Genomic DNA, 24,769 nt, shown 5'->3' with positions numbered 1-24,769 from the left:
ATATATATAAATAACAAAATAAAAACAAAAAAGAAAGCTTTTTCGATCGATCTCGAACAATTATTTTTAGGAAACTTTTCAAAGAGAAAACAATGCTTTCCCCTTATCTCATCTAGATAATTCCGTTTTCACGAAAGAAGATTTTCCCATTTGAAGAATATACCTACAGGCATTTGCAAAGTGCCTCTCGTTAAATATCAAGGATAATGAGTTCTACCTAATCACCTTTACCTGAGAAACTACTGAAATATAAATTTGGCTACGGTTCCTTTTTAACGACTATCATTAGCCCTTTCATATTTTTGTCAATTTAATATTAATAGCTGGATAAATAATGAATAATACATATAGTCACGTCTTCCATAAGAGTTATTATTAGAATAATAGATATGCTAATTGATTCATTTTACTTGAATATAATGCTTCACTTTTCTTATTTTATATCGTAATTCCTTAAGATCTGTTAAGATATTTTATTGATAAATACTTTCTCTCTAATTTCACGGGGGTATCGCATTTAACTAAAATTTTACTCGATAATCTCCATTCGTTAAATTTTGATCAATGTAAGTAATTAGGTATTAGGTATAACCTTACGAAAGTATAATGTCGAAGGAAAAGTTATTATCGTTGGCGAATTTGACTTTTGGGAGATGGGAAGGAAAAGAAAAGAAAGGAAAAGAAAGGAAAAGAAAGGAAAAGAAAAGAAAAGAAGGAAAGGCGTTATCGGTAAGGAGGCCCCCGAGAGAAGAAGCAAGATTTTCTTTCTCTGTCTCTCTCTCTCTATCCTCTTCTTTATCGTTTTCTCTGTTCAACCCTCGTGGCTTCGACCACTACCACCAACACCACCCCTTTACTTCCTCCACCATCTCTATTTTCGCCGAAGCTCGGGGCTGCCGTTTCGGTGTTCACACGGACGCACACAGGGCTGCCAGTTACTTTTTCAAACGTCGTACCTTTATCCGAGGTTTCCTTATCGGTCGAGCGCGCGCCACGCCGGTCAAGGAAGAAGAAATTGCCGAGTTTTCTCGCGTCGAAGCGGAAGCATAAACCGCGCGTATTCTCTTTTCATCTCCGTCTTTTTATTTTCTTCTCTTCTCCTTTTTTTTCCTATTTCTTTTTCTCTTGTCTCCTTTTTTTACGTTTTTTCTTCCTTTTCTATTTTTTTCTCTCTCTCTTGCCTATCTCGAGATTTAAACAAACGCGTTACAATGAGAATTTATTTATCAATAGATTTCTGTTTTCATTCATAAATATATACGTATATGTATATATATATATATATATATTTTCTTTTTTTTTTTGTTTTTTTTTGTTTCTTTTTTTTTTTTTTTTTTCATACGTTATTAATGATAGGTAGAAGCAACTCGAAAGACGATTTATCACCGTACGGAGACAATAGCGATTTTCCAAGTGAAGATGTAAAGCGTGTATAATTATCGTGGTATCAGGTTTTAGTGTGTAAGTCTGCATATAGACAGATAGTACATAGGTACCTATATGAGTGTGTGTGTGCGTGCTCTTTCTCTCTCTCTCTCTCTCTCTCTCTCTCTCTCTCTCTCTCTCTCTCTCCTCTCTCTCCCTATGAACGCGCTCGAACTCTCCGCTCTCGAGGCAGAAAATAATAAATCGATACCGACGTCGACGCGTCGCGATATCCGCCGAACTTCGGAAGCTCGCGTAGCCACGTAAATTATGGTTATTCTCTTGACTCGAGCTCTTCCTCTTCTTCGTCGTTACGCCGATGGAATATCGGATCGGAGCAAATATCTGACCGGACATCGGACCAGTCAATCGATATATACGAAAAAAACATTGATTTTTCATTTTTCGTTTCGTTTTTTCTTTCGATAATTATTTCATATAGAATCAGACAACAGCAATTATTTCATATAGAATTTTGGAATACTATAGGTATAATACCTATGCGTAAGTAGTAGTAATATTTATAAAAGAAAAGATCTCGTAGAGGATAAAACGTTAGGTCTACGTAACATGTAGATATGTATTATAACACAGAAATAGTAGCTAGGTAATACCGATGCTCATAAAAATCATCGCCCTTTATCTATACTCTATAACGGAGGAAGAAAAATTGTGCAATTCGCCGCACCATAAATCCCATCGTTTTCGCAGCTCGTTTTCGGTACGGTCAATCAACATCGCTCGAACTCGATCGATCGCGTTATTATTATTCCTCTCGTACGTCCGTAGGTATTATAGATAGGTACATATGTATACACAATCCCATATATACATAGAAGATGTCAATGGATTGTGTTCTAGCGTAGAGATGCTAGAAAATGTTGCGTCGAGATTGTTGGACACGGTAGCGTTCCGTATGGCTCCTCTTTCGCGGAGGTGGAGACGAAAGAGGGAGAGAGATAGAGAGATAGTGATGAGAACGGGAGGGAGGAGAGAGAAAGAAAGAAAGAGAGGGGAAGAAGAGTTGTAAAAATGAATCGATAGGCGGAGTTTTTCAGGAGGTGCCGCTAGAGGCGCTGGAGGTGGGGAGAGCGATAGGCGGAGTCAAGCTGATTTAGGGCCGCCATTTTGTGACAATGGACGAGAGGGGGTATGCCTATCTGATTGGCTGATCTACGGACTTCTCTCGTCCTGGACAAGCTTCTACAGATTGTTCGGTTGTACTCCGCCGGTACTCCAGCCAGCCAGCCAGCCAGCCGGCGACTCGGCAACGCAGCCATCTCCTCCCCTACTCTCCCCTACCGTGTCTCTATCTCTCTTTCTCTCTCTCTTTGTACATACATATATATATATATATATATATATATATATCTATCTTTCTCTTGCTAGCTTCTCGAGCGACGCCGTTACCCCTCCTCTGCTTTTTCCCCTACTCCTCCGTTATACCTCCCTCTCCGTCGTCGTAAGCTTCTTCTTCTTCCTCCTCGTGCGTGTGAGCCACGCGAGACCCTCTCTCCTTTCTCTTCTCCTCGAAATATCCACTAAGAATCACCATGATGCTTTATAATACAGAGTACTTTTCAACAAAACAAATCAGAGCTTTATTATCACGTTTGATTTTGTCTTTAACAAAATTCTAAATTATATATTTATTTTCGTTCTATCTTTTAGATAAAAACTTAGATACTCTTTCTACCTGTTTATTTGATGAATTATTTTATCGATCATTAATCGTTCTCTGTTTTTAATCTCCCGTCCCTCACCCTATCACTCTCTCTCTCTCTCTCTCTCTCTCTCTCTTCTTCCTATTGTTATTGGAGATGCTGAAATCGGGCGAGTTTTTTAGGAGGGTGGGAACGATATATCTCGATCAAGGGAGCCGTATCTCATCTAGATAGGAAGGAGCCCGTGGCGATGGTAGCGGCATCGAGATCGGCTTACTCGCGCTTGAGAAAGAGAGAGAAAAAGAAAGAAACAGGCGTACGCATTACGAGGATTCTCTCTCTCTCCCTCTCTCTCTTTTTGTATCATCGACGTGATCTTTCGCGCGCGGCACGCGCCACGCTTTCCCCGATTTGATCTAAATTCGGCCACCGATCCTACCGAGACACCAATACGAGAAAAAGAGAGACAATCTCTTTTCTCTACTCGTCACCTCAAACCATACGCGCACGCGCAATTTAGATTCTCACTTTTTATCCTCTCTCGAGGACCAAGAAAGAGATCTCAAAATCATCTCATGATTAATCTCCTTATTGAGAAGGATTTTGTATTCTTCTTATTGTATCCGATATAAGATCATATAGGATATCTTGATACATCGTCGCTCAAGATATCTACCTATTTAATTGAAATCTTTAGAGATTTTACTTTTCTCCGATTATTAATCATTGATATATATCTTTATCAAAAAAGTTTGCGCGTCCTATGATATAAATGTTGTAGAATAATAAGTACAACACACGTCAAAGATTATAAACGAGTTGATTGCCAACGTCTGAACAATTCTAAATATTTCACCGACATTTTCTTCGTTTTATCCAATGTAACACCTAAGCATAACAAGTCAGAAAACAATTCCATGCATTCGTAGCATCTTGAAAAGTCTCTCGAAAGTATGCGATTAATCTGCATAAACGAGCATTCCCGATGTTGGAAAAGTAGGAAAGCACACGGTAAAGGTAAAGAGAAGAGACGCGACGGAGTTGTCTCTTTACTACTTTGACGGGGTATGCGGAGGTAGAGGTGGGTCAGTGGTGGGAGATAAAGAGAGAGAGAGAAAGAAAGAGAGATAGAGAGAGAGACAGAGAGAGAGAGAGAGAGAGAGAGAGAGAGAGAGAGAGAGAGAAGCAAAGAGAGTGGAGATGAGTCAACGCCCGCGGTAGGTTGGACCCATGTTCGTAGGCGTAACCGTAGCTTGCCGAGAAACGACGAACGTAACCGAAGCCGGGTGAACGTGGGGGCCACGTAGGCCCGTGTTTTCGTGCGCCTTAGTTCCGCGCCGGGTGCCACATAAGACGCATCGAGGGTCGAGTATTTGCGCGCGCGCGCGCGTTTCTCTTACAATAATCATATATATCAAACTTCGAAACGAGTACCTGCCCACCCCCTCAACTACAACGTGGGAGAAAGAGAGAGAGAGAGAGAAGATAGAGGGAGAAAAAGAGAGAGAGAGAGAGAGAGAGAGAGAGAGAGAGAGAGAGGACGAGAGGAATAAATACAAGTGGAAGGACAGCGAGAGTAAACAGTTGTCAAATACTCCTTCTCAATCCTATTATTATTTTCTTTCGACTCTCGTCATTAATGATCATTCATTAGAGATTATAGGGACATATGCAAAGAGAAAAATTCAAAGGAACGAGATAGTGAATGAGATATATCTATTTCTCGTGAGACAGTTTAAGAAAAACAGACATATAAAGAGAGAGAAAGAGAGAGAGAGAGAGAGAGAGAGAGAGGGAGAGAGAGAGACTGTCCAAGGAAAGAAGGAAAACGATACTTTGGAACGCGCCACGATGTGCTGTGTGTGTGTACGGTGTAAAGTGTTGGTGGTAAAATAGTGATAACGAGATAGTAACCTCCCCCCACTACTTCTTCGTACGAACGGCCAGCTTTTTTCACGAAGCTCGCCGGTTCGCCGGCATCGTGCTGCTATTATCGTTCTTTTCTCTGCCCCGGGATCCACGCTTCTTCGTGATAAGGTAAGAACCGGATCGGTATCTTGAAAGCGCCGGCGAATCGTTGCCTAGATTGGATTATCAAAAGTACATATATCCATCTATCTCCGTCTTTGTCTTACATTCTCGATCCGCCGAAAATCGACAGTCGACAAACGATCAAATCATCGGCGATACATACTAAGCGTTATCGTCTTTACAAATATTTGTCGACAGTGTGACATTGCGTTGTTGGATATCTGAAAGAGAGATTTCTGGAGTATATCGAAGCGTATCTTCCTTAGGAGATTTCTTTTTGGGTAGGTACGTGAACACATTGTTTTCTTTTTTTTTCTTTTCAAAGATTGAATTGTAAATCGATCGGCCACTATAATATAATATAATAGAATTATAATATTCGAATATAGGCAAGCAATATATGCGCGGTAGGTTCGATAGATTTTTTACTTGAATGATAGAAATAACAAAGTTTTCAATCGCACTGTAGCGCCATCAAAAGTAGTATTCACTACGTTTAGTTTTTCTTTTTATTGTTCTCGTCATTCAGCTCGTCTGTCAATTTGTTGTTGTTGATTGGATCATCGTATTACCGAGTTAACACGATACTCTCTCTTTCTGTCTTTTTCTCTCGTCTTCCGTTTCTCTCTACCTCTTACAGATATTAGCTCGCGACGGATGCAAAGTAACTAAATATAGACTAAGTAAGAGACGTAATCGAGGTTGACTGAAAACGTCTAGGAAAGAGGGCGGAGAAGGCAGAAGAACGGTGAACGTAGGCTTCCGACGGTCGTTTGAATCGTTTGAAAGCAAGCGAATTAGATAAATTTATGCGACTTGGCTGTGAGCCTCCTTGTAGCCGACGTCTTTCTCTCATTAAGAATGAATTCAGAGATATCAGCGGTGTGTCGTTTCGAGCAATCAAATATTTCAATTCTGACATAAAATAAATAAAAAAATTTTTTGCAGAGAGAGAGAGAGAGTATAATTATTGTAATAATATTGACGACGTTATCGTTCAATCTTCATGTCAGTTGGCAATTAGACGTATTAAAATCTGAATTAGATTGTCGTGGTTTTTATTTTATTTTATTTTATTTTATTTTTTTTTATTTTATTTCTGTTTTATATTTTTTATTTTCATCCCTCTAAATATCGTCAAAACGTCGTTGAATTTCGTTCGTAGAGTATATAATGGTTGTTGTTGAAAGGATAAGTAGAAGACCTTCGAAAGACGCAATCGGCAAGGCGTAAAAGCGAAGAACGGATTTGCTTTGACGGGAGAACGAAAGTCGAGTACGCTCGAGTGGCTAGCTCCGTCGGGTACAGGACTTCGAGGCTGGCAAACAGGTAGCTCTTTCTCTCTCTTTTTCTCTCTTTCTCTCTCTCTCTCTCTCTCTCTCTCTTTCTCTGGCAAAGAAGGATTCTCCTTTTCTTTCGAATCGTCGAAAAGAGAAATTTCACGGTTAGAAGGTGTGCTTCGAGGCCGTAACTCGAGAGATCCAACCAAAATTCCAAACAGCAGCGGCATACTACGTACCTACTTGAAAAAATTCCTTACCGCGAAAACTCGATCGTTAATTCCTTCGTTCTTCTTGTCCTTTTTATCGTATTTTTTCTTTTCCTTCATTTTCTTATTTCTTTCTTCTCTTTTTCTGTTCTTTCTTTTTTTTTTTTTTTTTTCGGAATATCCGAAAACAGAAAAAGCTAGTATCGAGCCGATTATTCCGAGTTTCACGATGAAAGAGCCGGCGAAGGAACACGATATGCCGTGTCCCCTCCTCCCTCTCTCCGTATAATTGCCAATTTGCAAGTATAATAAACGGCTCAGAGGTTTGTGTTTTCGTTTATTAGCCGCGAATTACCCTCGCTTATTAGCGCGACGGTGCATTTCAAGTATCTTTGCGTTGTTGCTTCGTTTACTATAGAATTCGTGTCCTCGCGAATTATCTAAAAAACTATCTAGATCTATTCCCAGTTTTAGAAAATTTCCAATTTGCGGTGTATCTGTCGTACCGTATCAGGCAATTAGTTAATAGTTTTCCTTGAAACTAGAAAGAAAATTAAAAGTCAAAATTTGAAAATATATATTCGGTCGATTTTATGAATTAGAAATGTTCATCATTTGTTTTATTGAGTATAACTTGATCGGTATGAGTGTATACGAAGCAGCGTATATTCACCTAAATCATAATTTTAATCCGAGGATTGCGAGTATTAGTATAGGCATTACAGATAACAACTTTCATTAAAACGTATTTCCAACTTGTGCATTGACAAGTATTGATCTACTTCAATTTATTATCACTTTTATTGAACTTGTGCATTATTGAGCTGAGTACAAAATACTTAACAAATATCTTTTTCCTTTTTTGTTCACGCTAATACCAAACATAAAGTTATTTATCGTATATATTTCTAGAATTTCCTACATAGATAGAATACCATGAAGATTAGAAATTTAAGTTTATATTAATGATCTTCCTCGTTAAGCGAACGCCGTACAGTAGTGGATCGGCATATAACTTTCACATTGTCTTAAATTTCCTGATATTAATGTTACGTTCCTTATTTCGATGCAATTTTTGTGATCCTCGAATGATCCGTCGCGACCTTCGTGTCGTGTCCTCAACATGAACGGTATATTACTCGAGAAGATATCAGCTTTCCTCGGCCAAGGGAAAGGAAGAAGAAGAGTAAAAGATCGAGACGATAGAGGGATTCGATAGGGGGTCCCCGATATATCGGGCCCCGTTGCTCGAGCGACGGCCACGATTGTGCGAGTTCCGATGCTCACACCCTACGCACTCATGTAACGTCCTCTTCTCTTCATATTTGATTTCTTTTTTTTCCTTTTTCTCTCTCTCTCTCTCTCTCTCTCTCTCTCTCTCTCTCTCTCTCTACGAGATCCTCTAGAAAAAAAAAAAATAAATAATACGGACGAGTGACGGTGCTATTGTACTCATGAGAAATCCAATGTACCAGTATCGAGAGATACTTCAAACTATGTCCTCGTATTTCAACAAGTTTTTCATGTGTTACAAATTGTCTTGATAGATATTTTCGTCCTGGTTAACGCATTTTAACGATATTTTTCCTATCGTAGCATCGAAAAGTGAATGAATTTTTTTAGGTCAAAGGTAACAAGAAAAAAAAGAAAGAAGAAGATCAGAAAGGAAAGAAAAGAATAATTTTAACTTAGCCCACGAATTTCTTTTAATTTTGAAAGTAGTCGAACGATTGTAAAATTTTCTAAAGTACCTTAAGTATAGATATCTCTTTCTCTCTCTCTCCCTCCCTCTCTCTCTTTCCGTATGACACGTGGTCTTCACCTGCCCAAAACTTAACCGTTTTCGTTGCTTTCAAGGAAGACGAGATTAACGAATTTCGATAAGATTAGAAGGTGATACGTGATCGAGCTGATGGTTACGATGGAACTCTCCGACGATCGTTGGTTAGTCTTCGACTTTGGGACGTGTGTTTTCGAATAGATAAGAAACTTTTCGGATGTATCCATAGTTGATTTTTTTTTTCTTTATTTCCTTCATTGTTAGGATAAATAGGAAACAAAAATAATCATTGTTGACTATATACATTTAAGTTTTCATAGATTTATCTAATGGACGATAATCTTAATGAATGTAAGTTTGATTGATTAATCCAGTTGTAAACGACTAGCGTGTCTAGAAGAAGTTGGATTCTTTTTTTAGATTAGAGGATTTCCCCTTTCCCCCTCCCTCCTCTATCTCTCTCTCTACATCCATCTCTATCTTACTTTCTAGTCTGCGAATTAACGACGTCGTAATCTCGTAATCTCGTATTCGGTCAAAGTCTCAGTGATAGTTCAACGTTCGTTATCTTCAGGAAGGTCCTCTTATCTTTCTTCGTTTCGACGTACAAAAATTGGTGCTTAGATATACCACAGAGAGAGAGAGAGAGAGAGAGAGAGAGAGAGAGAGAGAGAGAGGAAAAAAAATAGTTCCTTTTATTATTCTAAGAAAATCGTAGGAAGTGTCTTGTTTTTTCTTTTCTTTCCCCTTTTTTTTCCTTTTTTCTCATTGGTTATCTTTTCATTTGTTTTCATAATTTGGTCGCAGTGTAAAAAACATACGTAATAAATATTCAGTCGATTACATGCTAGCATGATATCACGAATGGATATTGAATCAAATCGTTATCAAAAGAATCGTCCGAAGTGCAAGAGGAAGAAACGCATATAGGCACGTATAGATGCGTAGGTATTGATGAAAATAAAAATATATTATTCAAATAATCCGAATCGAATTGACAGAATAATCGTAAAGATAATCGCGACGATAAACTCTGATCGATCCCGTCGTATTTTGAGTGGTACATGATCGATCGATGCTGCAACGATAATCGTCCAAATTTGAACGACGATTTTCACCATATTTCTTTTTTTTTTTTTTTTCGAAGATAATACATATTGTAAATATTAGAAAGAAAAAAAAAATCGTGATAATTAGTTGAACGGTTCTCGTAATGCGCGGAACAATAACGGATTTTTATTTTTATCTTTTCTCTTGATATTTATTGATAGCATTTGTCTTTTATAGATTGTAACATGGTACTCGATCGTTATATAGACCATCGGATTAATTAATGATATGTAAATAAGAGAATAAAAGTTAGCCGATAAGAGAGTGCACCGAATTTCCGCAAAAGCGGAAATCTCTCTATAGGGGCAAAAGAAAAAAAAAAAGAAAGGAAAAAAAATAAATAAATAAAATAAAATAAAACAGAAAAAGAAAAAAACGGAACAAAAATGTTCGTTGAAAATCAATCGCTGGATACACGGGCGCATTCCGGCAACAGTAATCTTATCCAACGGCTCCCTTACTCATTATCTTATCAGCTATCGTTTTCGAGTATTTTATTTGCTCTCTCCTTGGAGAGGACAATTTCCGTGGACTCCGTTTTGCGAATGATAAGGAAAATAAAAAAAAAATAAAAAAAAATAAAAAAAAAAAATAAAAAAAAAATATCGCCTACCGAAACCAAATTAATCCTATCAATCAACGATCATCCTTTTCTTTTTTTTTTTTTTTTTTTATTTCTCAATAGATATCTATCTCTTACAAAATGAATTAATACCAATTACAATCTGAAATTATTTTCTTCCTTTTTTTTTATATCTATTAATATTTCACACAAATTTTTTTCATGAATTTATTATTATTATTTAATTTGCTGGTTGCGATGGTTATCGTTGCGATTGTTTATAGTTCCAAGGTTAGTACTTGTATCTTTCTTCCTTTCGTGTCGCATCGTTGAAAGAATTGGTTCGATATTTTGAAGGGGGCGAGTGGGTCGAAGAGGGACTTTTCTCTCTCTCTCTCTCTCTCTCTCTCTCTCTCTCTCTCTCTCTCTCTCTCTCTTTCTCCCTCTTCGCTGTTTCTCCCTCGTTTGATTGCGTCACCGATGACCTTGATCGGCTACGAGTTTATTGATAAATCGTTTTGTGCCACTTTATCGTCGAGTACCTCAGTGTGTTACCACTAAAGCACTGATCAGGTAGCAATTAAGGAAAGATCTTCCCTTTTATCGGTATCGTCACGTATTTTCAAGACTTTCTGTTTCATTTTTATCCGGTAGGTAAATTTAGTTTATTAATTTTTTGTTTTGTTTTTTAAATCTCGTCAGAGTTTTGTTATAGATAGCTCGTACGAATTCTTCGTAGTATGTCCAAGAGTGAAGTACGGTCGAGATATATCTATCAAGATTTTCAAAAATAGATAGAAAATAATATTATCATTGCGAAAATAATATTAACGATTAATAACATTATAACGTTAAAATAATTTGGTAGCATCATTACCAATGGAAGGATCAGTGATAATAATGAATATCGTCGATTAATGGTACATAATGAGGGGGTCGAGAAAACGTTTCTTCTTACAATGTAATCGAGTATGGTTTGCCAGTGAGAAACCCATTGGGAGTCCGTAAAGACTATGACAAATTATTTATAGCCGTCGATAAAGGTGGTATAAATCTTGGTTCGCGTAGTTCGCGACTCGATTCTCACGTATCGAGTTCCTTGTAATTTACGAGACGATATCTCTCTTTCTCTTAGCCGTTGAAGAAAGTGACAGAGAAAAAGCACGTACACGGTGGTAGAGAATAAACTTTAACAAGTTAAATATCTAAAAGAGAAAAGTCCAATGGAATGACGTGTTGAAAGTTACGCGAAGGAGATCGCGAAAGCCGTGGATTGTTTTTAATTAATCGAATTTGAAAATTGACAGGAAGAAATAAAAAGAAAAGAGTGAGACAAAGACAGAGAGCAAGCGGAGTTTTGAAAATGGGACTTATACGTCAGATTGAGAAAATCATTAGATAAAATCTATGATCGAGGAGGGATCGACAAGATCTCGCGATAGGTATAGGGTTCTATCAGCACCATAAACCAATAACCATCTTTTCTCGATTGTTTCAGCGTGCGCCGAGGCAGGAACGACGATTACATCGATCGAGGAAACCTCCTCTACCAATCTCTCCGTCTCTTTTCCTCTATCCTGAGTGATTCAATCACAGGATTACCTATGAACTCGATGGCCGTCGGGTGGACCAAGCTAGCGAAAGAGAAGATGCATCATTGGCAGCTCTCTTAATCCTTTTCTTCTTCTTCTTCTTCTTCTTCTTCTTCTTCTTCCTTTCTCTATCGTCTTTTCTCTGATCATTCTATCTCTCTTTCTCTTTCTCTTCCTCAATCCATTTTTTTTTCTCTCTTTCTCTTCCTTTCTATCTTTCGGTTTCTCTCTCGGTTTGACGCGAGAAGAGAATCGTGAGAGAATCGAGCTTCCTTAAGAGGAGGAGGAGAGGAGGAGGAGGAGGTGGTGGAGGAGGAGGAGGTGGTGGAGGAGGAGGAGGAGGAGGAGGTGGAGGAGGTGGAGGAGGAGGATAAGGGGAATAAAAAGGAAAGAAAATTTCGGAGACAAAATGGACATGAGCAGCGAGTCGAGTGCGGCTAGGTGGTACGAACCACCTCGGACGTCCCTGGAGCCGCCCTCGGCGGCGGCCGCCGGGGTGGCCGGAGTCGTGGGCAATCCCACCGACTACAGGGGTTACTACCCCCATGCCGGACCCACCGCCCACCACCCCGCCGCCGCGGCGGCGCACTACGCCCACAGTGAGTACCGACCATCTTCTCTCTCTCTCATTCTCTCTCTTATCTTATTCTTTTCTATTTTCTTCATTATTTATGCCTTTTCTGTCTATCTTTCTTTTTCTTCTTTCAATTTTTTTTTCTTCCTCTTTTTTTTTTTTTTTTTCCTTCACCGTTCTACGATTCGCACATTGACTTTGAGGAATTTCACGCGACTTTCATAAAAGTCTTAAGTATCGCCTTTTTTTTGCCCCTCTTTTCTTTTTAATGTAGATACAAACGAGTACCGTGTAATAGTTCGATCTATTGAACGGCCATTTGAAATACTTGGGAGACCTGCATTCTTGGATACACGCCATGTATTATTCATATTATGTCATAATTATACATTGTGTATCCAGGTGGATATTGCTGATAGCTGACTGGGAATTGACAATGCATTTAGCGATTTCTTCTTTTTCCTTGTGGTAGTTCGCGTGTAATGAGATATCTCTATTAAGTTAGGTGTGATCCTAGGGATTTAAGAGAAAGAAAAGAAATCTTTTGATTAGGTGTCGAGTGTATATATTTGTTGTTGGGAAAATTGCAATGTTATAGAGCCGTTCCCTTTTCTCTCTCTCTCTCTCTCTCTTTTTTTTCTTGAATAACCACTCGTAGGTATTTTAAGATAGAAGAAGAGATATCTACTCTTTGTTTCTCTTGTAAAGAGAATTACGAAAGGCAACGACGTGTTAAATATATTACACGAGACTAAAGCCCTGAGCGTATACATACGTACCCCTACTTCATCGTCGTGTCGAAGAAAGTTATCAAAGAAGAGCGCGTTGATATGTGCGACCTAGCTTCACGCGAGATAGGTGGTGGTAGTTTTAATCCCTCCGGCTAGGGAATAGAAAAAAAAGTCTCTCGGTTCAACGACCAGCTGCGACGAAACGGTGTCGTCCCTTCTGGTACTCGCTAATTAAGATATTAATGTTTCATCGAGGATAAGAGAGAGAAAGAGAGAGAGAGAGAGAGAGAGAGAGAGAGAGAGAGAGAGAGAGAGAGAGAGAAAGACTTTTCATTTCAGTTCATTTGTTAATTACACGTTATCAAAACACTAGGAATATATTCGCGACATAAGTACCCACTTAATTGTTTAGAATTGGAATTAAGTGTAGCGCAGAAAAATAGGGAACGACTTTTTCGAAGCGAGAAAAAAAGAAGAAGATGAAGAAGAAGAAGAAGTGAGTTGGCTCGACAAAAAGAGATAGAGAAGAAGTAACGAAAAAGCAAAGGAGGTGAGGAGGGGGTGGAGGTAGGAAACTTGATCCAGCCGGTTAGATCGTCGAGGGCCTGGAACGCGATATCCCTGATTCGTGCCGACGTGCATGGATCATACTCGGGCCTCTGTTACCTCGCGCTGCCCAAAAAACGACCGTCCTAATCGGAATCAAATCTCTTTCTCTCTCTCTATCTATCTCTCTCTCTTCTTCACTCTTTTTATCTTTGCGGGGAAGATTTCCATGATTTCAGGCCTGCACTTGCTTCAAAACACACACACGCGTGCGCACGCACACACACACACACACACATGATCTTACGTTAATTCTTTTTCGCGAATCTGATTTCCAAGAAATGATTTTTATCTTTTGAATCTGTTTCCGTTTCGTTGAATCACTTTTCATTACAATATTAACACCATTACATAGGACGGTTTATGATTTTTGTAGTTGTTCAAAAATTTGAATGCTTATTTCTTTTCCATAGACAGATATCATAAAGAATTTAGATATCTATAAATTGAAAAAGTTATATATCAAGAATAAGAGACAATGTTAGGTGAGAAATATAAACGATAGAGGACCAGTAAACGTAAAAATACTAAACAAACAAGGTAGATGGACGCATGCAACGGGATGCATAATGCACGCACGGTGGTTGCAGCAGACAGGAAGGAAGCGCAGCCAACCGCGAAGCCCACGGGCTGCCTCTGAGAGAGGTGCATACGTAATTGCAGGCCACGCGGGAGGCGCTGCTTTCATACCTATCTCTGTCTCTTTCACTCTTCTCTTAGTCTGGCCCCTCCCCTCGCATCCTCCTCGTCCGATCGAGGAAGAAGAGGGTCCGGAGGGCAGTCGCTGTCCTCCTCTTCGTAGTCCTCTCATTCTCCTCGTCGCCGTCGCCGTCACCGTCATCGTTGCCGTCGCTGTCGCCGTTGCCGTCGCCGTCGCTGTCGCCGTCGCCGTTGCCGTCGCCGTTGCCGTCGTTGTCGTAGTTCCTCTGTGTTTCTGTTTGCTGCTGCTTCTTGCTGCTGCTGCTGCTGCAAAACGTGTGCAACCGGCCGTCCGAACGGCGCCATCTTGCGCAAATGCACACGCCAACCGAAGGCGGAGCCTCTTTCCATTCTCTCTCTCTCTCTCTCTCTCTCTCTCTCTCTCCTCTCTCTCTTCTTTCTCTCTCACTTTCGCGAGTTTTGTGCGCTGGCAGATGTGCAGCTCGCGATGCAATTTCACCACGATCAATCTCGGTCCTCCTTGAAAACCGCCTTCCTTCTACTTCTTTTATTTCTTTTTTTGTCCTTTTTTGTTTGCCTGCTTACTTCATTTTTTATTGGCCCTCTTCGTTTTCTTCCGTGCCACGGGAGCAACACAGTAGGTTCTTTCTCTTTCCCTCTTTCTTTCTCTCTCTCTCTCTCTCTCTCTCTCTCTCTCTCTCTCTCTCCTCTTCTTTTCAGAAATTCTTTTCGCACAGTTCTAGATCTTCCTACATGAACGTTCGATAGAGAATTTTTCTGAAAGGCATTTCAAATCATACGAGAAGACGCATATTTTTCAGCACGAAATTGCAGTATTATTATCGTCGTTGAACGCTGCCGCAGTTATTGCTCCGAGGGTACGGGTGCCTTCAGAAAATGAGACGTTATTTTCTCGAGGTATATTTTCGTGCTTCCTGCACATTTGATTTTTTTTTATATTTTTACGAGGATAACTGGTACGCGTCTAAGTACCATCATACAAAGTTCGATAGAAAATTCTCTTCCGCGTTGCATTCTTATTTTTAGATCTTCCCTTTTTTCTTCTTTTTCCTCTTTTTATTTTTTTTTCTTTTTTTTTTTTCTACATCCTTTGAGTCGAACGAGAAGAAAAGACTTCAGGAAAAACACGAGTTTGCTCGCGAATTTGTTCGTTATCTCATTCCGAGTTAGCTATCCTTTTAAAAGATTTTCATTCCTCGCAAACTCATAGCACGAATTACTTTGCTTATCGCGAAAAGAGGAGGAGGAGGATGAGGTGGAAGAAGAGGAGGAGGAGGAGAAGGTTAAGCTGGTTGGTTGGTTGGTAGGAAGAAGAAGAGGAGGAGAGGTGTCGAAAAGCAAATGGTCGGGAAAACGAGCCGTCGGTATATACACGAATATACATAGATGTATACATACATACATATATACATATATATGCACATGTATCTATACACCAGTACGAAAAAGCACGAATCGTCCTTTCAGTACGATGTCGGCTTTGAATCCTCTCGACCCTTTGAGCTCGTTCTCGACGCCTTCAACAAAAGTCCGCGGTCCTCTCTCTCTTTCTCTCTCTCGCTCTCTCTTGCTCTGCTTTACGCTCGAACACGCTCGCTCGAGGCGGCTAATTATTTGGAGTACTGGTCGCTTTGATGTCGGATGCTGACCAAATGGAGATATACACTGACTCGGCTGTAGTATCATTCATAGGACGAGCACGTACTCTCTTTCTCGAGCAGTTTTCAGCATGTGCTTTTAAATGGCACAGAAAACACATTCGAACGTATTCGTTTGTCCTGCGTATAAGTACTTGCTTTGTGCCAAGAGTGCAAGTGGATTATTTTCAGCCAGGTATATTACGACGACTCATTCGTGAAATCTCTTTCTCTTCTAGTTATGATAATAGTAACATCTAAACGTGTTTCTCTCCTATTGTAGAAAAGATTAAGGGAAGAAGAGTTCATAAACAAAGGGACACTGTATATATATATATATATATATATATATATATATATATATATATATATATATATATATAATATTGCCTAGAATTTATTCAATTCTTTTTTTTCTCTACTTTTTTCTTTTTCTTTATTTTTCGAAATGTACGTCACGTCGGTCACGTTGAAATATTTTATATATTCTGAAAATAATTGTGAATTTATTTTATAGTATAGTATATAAAAGAAAGGTAATATAAGTCGAAAGGCGAGCCGATCGTAATTAAGAACAAAGTGAAATCTGCGTTTAATTATCATGCCGATTCGAAATCGGTATACATATAGGTACGTGGTTTAAACGAGAAAGAGAGAGATAGATGGATAAAGAGAGAGAAAGAGAGGGAATCACGTAGCCCAAGCTTTGGTGTTGTTTGCTGCCTTTGCGATTCTCTGACGCCGTGATGACGGCGTTGCCGTCGACGCCACAGACCGTCCTCTTTTTTTGCAATGCTCGCGTGCGTTACTTATTCGTTATCCGCTGCCACGGTTCTCGGCATATAACATGAACTGTGAAACAGAAAGAGAGAGAGAGTCTGCGTTCTTCATGGGCGTGGTTAGCGAAAAAAAAAAGGGAGTGAAAAAGGTTGAACGTCGGGAAACATCGGCACGAAGCGATGCACCATAATTTTTATTATTCTTTTCTTTATTTTTTTTTTTTCTTTTTTTTTTTTTACTTTTTTTTCTTTTTTTTTCTTTTTTTTTTGTTTTTTTTGTTTTTTTTTTTTTTTTACTATTTTTTGTTGCAGTTATCAATCGTACGATCGTAAACCGATTTCATATTCGAGCGGGTATTGTGCTAGGGTACTGCGTATAACCAATGAAAATCGTAAAATCGTTCTCCCATTAAATTTCGGAGCGAACACATCGAACGGGGGGTATGCTATTTCAAAGCTGCATAAAAAACCGATTGCCACAATACAAAAAGAGGGAAAAAAAAAACACGAAAAAATGAGAGAAAGAGAGAGAAAGAGAGGAAAAAATCCGCGTATAAGTGATGCCCCACGTTCGTTCGACGCCATCTTGATTTCCATGGTACGAGCCCGCTCGTTCGCGCGCGCGTCCGAGCTCACACACAGTTTCCACGGCGGGCCGATTATATCCATGGATTTTTCATGAATATTCATGGCCGGACTATACTCGCGACGGCCGTTTCCGTGGCGCGTTATAACCGCCTAGTTATTATCCAGAAATCGTCGGATCGAATCGCTCGCAGCTCCGGCGTTGCTGGACATCGCTTATGTACGCGTTCGGTCAACGATAATATTTGACTGCCGTCAATATTGAGTAGTATAAGAAAATGATAGGAACGAGACGTCAACGACGACGAATTGTTTTCAATCGATTTCACAACGATCGCGAGCTTCTCGCGTACGTGGCTTTTTATTAACTAGCAATGCGAACATTTTATCAAGTGAAAGAGAAAGAGAAAGAGAGAAACAAGAGAGGCAAAGAGAAAAAAAGGTGCTCGTTCAAAGCGGTCGCAGTGGAAAAGCGGCGCCATATTCGATCGACGACCCGTTTCCATCATAATGTTGTTGAGAATCAACACCAAAGGAAATTTCTTCGAGTCTTCGTGTTACCTAAACGAGACTAGTTCTCTCGGACGGTTCGTTCCCTCTCTCTTTTTTCTCATAGATCATTTCTCTATTTCTCTTTCGTTTTCACACAGGCATATGTAGTAAGTAAGGTTGTAGGTACTATTACTTACCTAGACGACGTTTATTGCCGGCGCACGATGCCAACTTTTTCCCACATGGATTTTATCACACTCCTCGCGACGACACGTCTATGATTAAACGTTGATCGATGATTCCTAATTACTTTCTTACTTTAAGAAAAGATCTTTTTAGAGAAGATCTCTAGAGATACCAGACGCGAGAGATCATTTCTTATCTATATATATATATATATATTATATTGTTTAAATGAAAATAAATGAAGCTTTGCATTTCGAATTTTGTGAAAACAGATCTAGGTAATGTCATTCGATCGCTTACTCGGCCGAGTTTACCACCCCATCGGTGGCCATCTTTGGATGGATCGGCGGCTAAAGGGCGGAGGGGGGGGGAGTGGGGGTTAAATCGAACCGAGTCGACGAAAATATCGTCGAGATAACGGGTCGAGAGTTATATTTGCGGTGGAAAGAGAAAGAAAGCAAGAAAGAAAGAATGAAAGAAATAAGGGGAGGATGGTCAAAAAAGTTTCGTGAAACGCCGTAAAAAGGTTCGTGGCATGAAGGAGCGACAGAAAGAGAGAGAGAGAGAGAGAGAGAGAGAGAGAGAGAGAGAAAGAGAGAAGGGTGGAATGGAGGGAGAAGGGCGGAGCGGTATAGAGCGATAAATATCGCTCGGTATGGAAGTTTTTATTGCGTCGAGAGTGCGAACTGCTCCCTCTGTCTGCTCATTTTTCGCGCCACCTCCTCCTATCTCCTTCTTTTTCTCTGTCTCCATCTCCCTCCCCTCCCCGCCCCCACCTCCTCTTCCTCCTCCTCCTCCTTCTTCCTCTTTCTGCCTCATCCTTCTTTTCGCACTCTTCCCCGTCGACGCGTTTTTTCGCTGAAAAGGAAGGAAAGGCCAACGAACTCGTCCTCATCGTAAATCGTTGACCCACTGTGTGTGCACGGCGTTCGGACAACCGAGGCTCGCATAATCGAACGAATTTCATGGATTTTGCTATACATACTAGGATGTAGGTACCTACTTGTTGGAAATTTCACGATTAGCGAATCAATTAAGCGTTACCCGTAGAGATAGCATGTTTTTCCGATGTATTCGATGTCCGATGAACACCACCAGCAGTGCGAGAGCGAGAGCGTGAGAGAGAGAGAGAGGGAGAGAGAGAGAGAGGAGTAGAGGAGCAGGTTGCAGCTGCAAAAGTTATCGTTCGCGATTAATATTTTGGAGAGTGAGTCCTATAGCCTGTTTACTTTTCATCCTCGTTCACCGCTGCTATAATGCAGTAGATCCAATTACAAGCGGTACATCGCTGGGCTCCGATTAATTGCACGACGCTGCAGCTGCCGCTCGTTTCCCCCTTTACTGCCGTTGCCTCTTTGATGCATCGCAACGTTGCATCTGTAATTTCTCCTTGCGTTCGGATCAGAGCTACTACGCGACTGTTCTAGTAGACGAAAATTGTCCTCTTCGTTCGATTGATGATGAATCATTTGAAATTTCAAGAAAAGATAATAATAGAGAGAAAGAAGATTTTTTTTGATATCTTTTTTCTTTCTTTCTTTCTTTCTTTTTTCCTTTGAAATACACACAAATGACGAAAATCGTAATGGCATTATGGAGACACGATAAATCGGCAGGGAATAGACGGTAGCACCATGGTGGAGGGCTTAAAGCTTAAATTAATGCCTATAATTCAATGGGAATCGAGGGCATCGAAGAGAGAGAGAGAGAGAGAGAGAAAGAGGCGGAGGAGTAGTAGTAGTTGGGAACGGAGCTTGGCAAAACAGTCTCGCGTTATCAGCGTATGCCGTGAAGGTGGCGGAGCAGTACCGGCAAGTTCCACTCGATATATCGATCGTATGCTTCGTCGGCCAACTTCATCCGCCGTAAGCACGTAGGGAATGTATGCACGCGAAGCTTTCGTGCGAGCATCCTGACTTCTACCTTTCGAATTTCCTCCCTTCACGATGAATTCGACCGAGCACACGTGAGAGGGGTGTTAATGACTTTTCTATCGGGGATGGAAATCTATCGTGACAAAACTGAATGGATTTCTTTTTTCTTTCTTAAATAGCATGCTTTTTGTATGACACATGTTCTTCGTTACTGTTCATGCCGTATGAAAATATGAATATTTATAGGGTGGCTGAGAATAGTTGACATTGGTAATTACTTTGTACGATCCATTAATAAGAATGATCGAACATGGTAATATAGGAAAGTTAAGTAAAAGTTAAATATATTATAGGATATAACAGTAAGAGACACTATAAAAGGCATACATACGTGAACATACTTAGTTAAACGCAATATCGATAGATCACACCTGACGTACTAGACAACAACTACACAGAGAATTCGTGTTAGGTCGTGAAGGTATCACCGATCGCTAAGTACAAGATAAAACGCGAGTCTCTTCGATGATAATAAGATAAGATACAGGAGAGAAGTCTCTTTTTTCTTCCCCTCTCTCCCTCTCTCTATCTTTCTGTTCTGAAAGTGTATTATATACTCCAACTACTATACCAACTAATAAAATTCCTGTTCGTAGTAAGAGAGAAAGAGAGAAAGGCCATAGTAAGAGTAGAGTTGGTAGCATCGACGAAGAATCGTCGTCGTCGTCGTCGTCGTGGTTGTCTTTGTCGTTCGTTGGCTTCCTCCCGCGACGAAGCGGTTGCTAATGAAGAGCTAATTACGCGAGCGAGCCGCGACTCGCATAGAGCTTTATCGCATATAAGGCGAGACGCGACGCCACGTATAACTTGGCTTTCTATAAGAAGAGAGAGAGAGGGAAGAGACCCCCGTAATAACAGCAGCAAGCGGGCCTCGCACTTAATTAAGACGTCTCTTGCAATTAGGTACTTTTACGATCGGCGTAAAACTCGATCATTCAGCGCACGTACGAATCAACTATCTTATTTCTTTCTCCCTTTCTATATTACGGATTATCACCGATCGTTCCGTTTCGGCTTTTCATTTCCAGACGATCTATTATTTTCTCTCTTTCTTTCTCCTTCCATCTTTATCCATCTAAATTCTGACTCTCGTTCGTTTCGTTGAAGAGCCTAACGGTTGCACCATTCGTTGTTACAGCGAGAATGTCGAGCAGCGGCGTGACGAGCGGTCCGGTGAGCCAAGTCTGTCGGCCACATTTTCACAGTTCTGTACTACATCCCTGGTTATCCGGGAGCGGGGCGGACACGTCTAAAACGCCATGGGGTTTTCCAACGACAACGGCATCGACCGGTGGAACAGTGAGCGACGACAAGCCGCAGAGTCCATTGGGTTCCTCTCTACCACCCACCACGGGGAGTTTATCGAGTCACGGGGCAGGTGGTGGAGCGCACCATCTTTTCTCGTTTCCCCCAACGCCACCAAAGGACGCCACGCCGGACAGTATAACGGCGAGTACGACTTCTAGCTCGAACAACAATACGACGAACAACAGTGGGAGCGGGAGCAATGGCAATAACAACGGAAGCGCAGCGAACTCTTTATCCGGATTAGGAGGTGGTGGTAGCAGCGAGTATCAAGCAGCTGTGGCACATGCAGCGGTGATGGGTGCGTTTATGCATCATCAAGACGCGTTGGGAGCTAGCGGTGCGGGCAATTGCGACGTGAAACCTACGGTGATGTTGGGACATCATCACGGGGCACCTTCGCCGCCTCATCAGCAGCACGGTGGAAACGCGGGGAACAACGGAGGTAGCAGCAACAACTCGGCGGCCAGTTCGGGACAGGTGAAACAACGCGAAGGTAATAACCAATCGGGGAGCAGCCAGCAAGCGAACGGTGGTCAACAGCAGCAACAGCAGGCGCAGCAGCAGCAGCAGGACGCGTATCAGAGCAACACCGGGGGCAGCAGCTCGCCCTGCGGCAGGGACAGCTATGCCGCCGCCGCTGCGGCCGCTGCGGCAGCCGCGGTCGCCGCAGCCGCCGTCTCCAACAGTCACCACGTGGCAGCAGCCTCGGCCTCGGCCCAATATGACCCGGCGACGAGTGCCTACAACATGTATCAACATTTGCAGTACCCCAATGCTGCCCACCACCATCACCATCATCATCATCATCATTTGAGTGGTGGTGGGGGTGCTGGGGGAGGCGGCGGCTCCGGCGGCACGGCCACGTCCTCCTCCTCGTCGTCCTCCGCGTCGTCCCACAATCCGCACAACAACAACAACAACAACAACAACAACAATAACAACAACAACAACAACGGCAACTCCGGCACGACGGTCGGCGCTCTTTTTGCCGCGGCGGCGCATCACGGCGCCGGTAACGCCAATTCCGGTGTCCCCGGCGTCGTGAGCCCTGCCGATTCGAAGCTCCTTTCGGCTCACGCGAGCAACGCGCACGCCAACAATCCGGGCTCACCCGGCGCGCATCAGCATCATCAGCAAAAGCCCAGGAACAAGTCGAGGACGTCCGCCGGTAAGCGGCACGCCTTGCCCGCGCCTTTTCTCTTCTGTTCTTTTCTTCTCTTTTCTTTTTTTTCTTTTCTTTTCTTTTCTTTTCTATTAACAATATTTTTAATTTAACCCCGAACCCTCTTCCCTAGAACATTATCGTCTTTGTCGATTTACCGCTAGGAAGGAGGGTCTTTGTTTGTGCTTTGGTTTGACTTTTCTTTTTCTTTTCTTTTCTTTTTTCTTTTTTTTTTTTTATTTTTTTTTTTTTTTTTTTGTTATTCGTTTTGTCTTTACGGTTTGACTTGCTTTTGGTGGCGGTCATCTTATTCGCTCTTTTATTTATCCTTTCTTTACGCGTAAGCATTTGAGTTTCCTTCTTCTTTCTTTAACTTCTCTTTTCCTTTTTTATTTCGTCAAGAACCGGCAATATCGCCGGGAGAGGGAGAGACGCAGTGATACACACAACTGTTTTTGTATTTTGTCCGTAATTCACCGATTTGTTTTTTGAGTGGCACACACCAAGCGAACAAGCGTAATCGTCGAAGAGCACCACCCACGATACCACTGGTTTTCAACGTGTGACACGTAAACACACACATATGTGAACACCCTCATCCGCCGCATACTTATTATATATCTACACGGGGGTTGTATCGGAAAAGAGGAAAAAGAAAAAAAGAAAAAAAAAGAAAAGAAAAAAAAGGAACGAACACGCGCGAGCGAGCACAGATTTTTTTCGATGTGGTGTGGCTATCGCTACGTTTTTGGTTTTGTTTTTCTTCTCTCTATTTTTTTTTTTTTTTGTTCTGTCACAGCAATCTCCCCCTCTCGAAGAGTCGTCTTCATGGGCTCTCAACGACACTCGCGTCTTTCGTTTGTCTGTTGTTCTTTTTTTTTTTTTTTTTTTTTTTTTATTTTTTTCGTTCATTTTATTTTCGTTTCACCATCTTTTTTTCGTTCGATCATAATGTGAACGGTAACTGGCAGACGGTCAAGCGTCGCTGAATTTTCAACGCGCATTTATATACATACATACTTACTTACTTACCTTTTCTCTTTATTATTTCGATGCGTTGTTTGTCGGAGACTTCTCCAACCCCTCGACAATACTCAAGGAAAACGAAATAAATGCGTTGGTGAATGCTAAGAGAAAGAAGGAGGGAGAGCCAGCGAGCGACCGAGAGACCGAGAGAAAGAGAGAGAGAGAGAAAGAGAGAAGAAGGGGAGTAATGAGAATGAGACGGCTGAAAAATGCCGGATACGCTGATTGCGGTAATAGCCGGTCTCTACCGACGGCGTGGTAAAAATCCTAATTCCGGGAACAATGGTTCGACTTCGCGCCGTGGAAGCCCGCTAATTAAATCGACTTACGACACATGCACACACGGCTCGACTTCGTTGCCGCAGGCAGCCTCGAAAGTCGTCGCTAAGAAAAGAAGAAGAAGAAGTAGAAGAAGAAGAAGAAAAAGAAGAAGTGAAAGAAGAAAAAGAAGTAGAAGGAGGAGGATACGGATTGGATATACCAACTCGATCGCGGAAAAACTTGGAATCGAGAGAAGTAGAGGAGGAGCTCTAATAAACGTCACTGGCGAATTAATTGGAAAGATCGCGACGGTTGATTATATTTATGTACTGTGACACGCGACCAACGCACGGATGAGATTTACGAAATCGTATTTTTTTTTTTCATTCCGTTCGTTTGAAAAGCGATATTCTTTTTTTTCTCGAATTTTTCTTTTCTTTTTTTTTCTTTTATTATTTTTTTCTTTTTTTTGTTTTTTTTTTTTTTTCTTCTTTCGAATCTTTTCTCTTGAGAAAGACGTGGCGAGGGAGGACGTAAAAGTAATAACGTAGGCTCTGCTTTGAATTACTTTTCGATCATAATCGTAAGGAAAAATCCGGCTTTCGATGATGAGAAAAGGATGATAATCGTAGCTCGTTATCACCCTCGAATATCTGTTCTCGACGATAAAACCGAAATCGAATTAAGCGAGTTTGCAGCATATAAGGTTGCCTTGCCCTGCCCTACCGCCTCGCGGTCCTTCCAATTAGTTTCCGAATCGAACTTATCCAATCCGAAGGGCAATTAGGAACGCGTTAAAGCCGGTTATGACGTTAGCGATCCGGTTAAATAAGACAGAAGAAGATCTTTATTTGTGCGATCGATTCTTATGAAGTCATGAAATTGATGACGTACTCTCTCTACGAGCATCATCGCCAGATGATCTAATTAGGCGGAACAACATCATTCGAAGAAATTGCTGAATTCGAAGGAGTCACCGACCGTTCGTTCGTCCGTTCGTTTACACACTTTTCCAATACTCCTCTTCGTTATATCCTGATTTCCTTTATAAGAAAAAAAACAAAAGTTATTATTAACGTCCAAGACGGACGGGGAGGAACACGCGGTTGCACGACCCTCTCTATATTTTTTTCTTCTTTTCTCTCTTTTATATA

The 24,769-nt window shown here is 41.1% G+C and overlaps 1 protein-coding gene and 1 long non-coding RNA gene across 3 annotated transcripts in view; one reads left to right on the top strand and one right to left on the bottom strand.

The window, feature by feature from the left end:
* Window positions 1-24,769, bottom strand: part of LOC124429548 — a 241,384-nt gene that overhangs the window by 68,336 nt on the left and 148,279 nt on the right. The window lies entirely within an intron of this gene.
* Window positions 11,993-24,769, top strand: part of LOC124429547 (GATA-binding factor C-like) — a 51,579-nt gene continuing 38,802 nt past the window's right edge. Inside the window, exons 1-2 of the mRNA XM_046974973.1 lie at window positions 11,993-12,252; window positions 20,997-22,334. Coding sequence (XP_046830929.1) covers window positions 12,063-12,252; window positions 20,997-22,334 — 1,528 coding nt within the window. The 5' untranslated portion in view covers window positions 11,993-12,062. The remainder of the gene's footprint in view (window positions 12,253-20,996; window positions 22,335-24,769) is intronic.

Source organism: Vespa crabro, chromosome 15 (genome assembly GCF_910589235.1).
Source record: "Vespa crabro chromosome 15, iyVesCrab1.2, whole genome shotgun sequence".
NCBI classification, from domain to species: Eukaryota; Metazoa; Arthropoda; class Insecta; order Hymenoptera; family Vespidae; genus Vespa; species Vespa crabro.
This window is presented reverse-complemented; position numbering and strand designations above follow the sequence as displayed.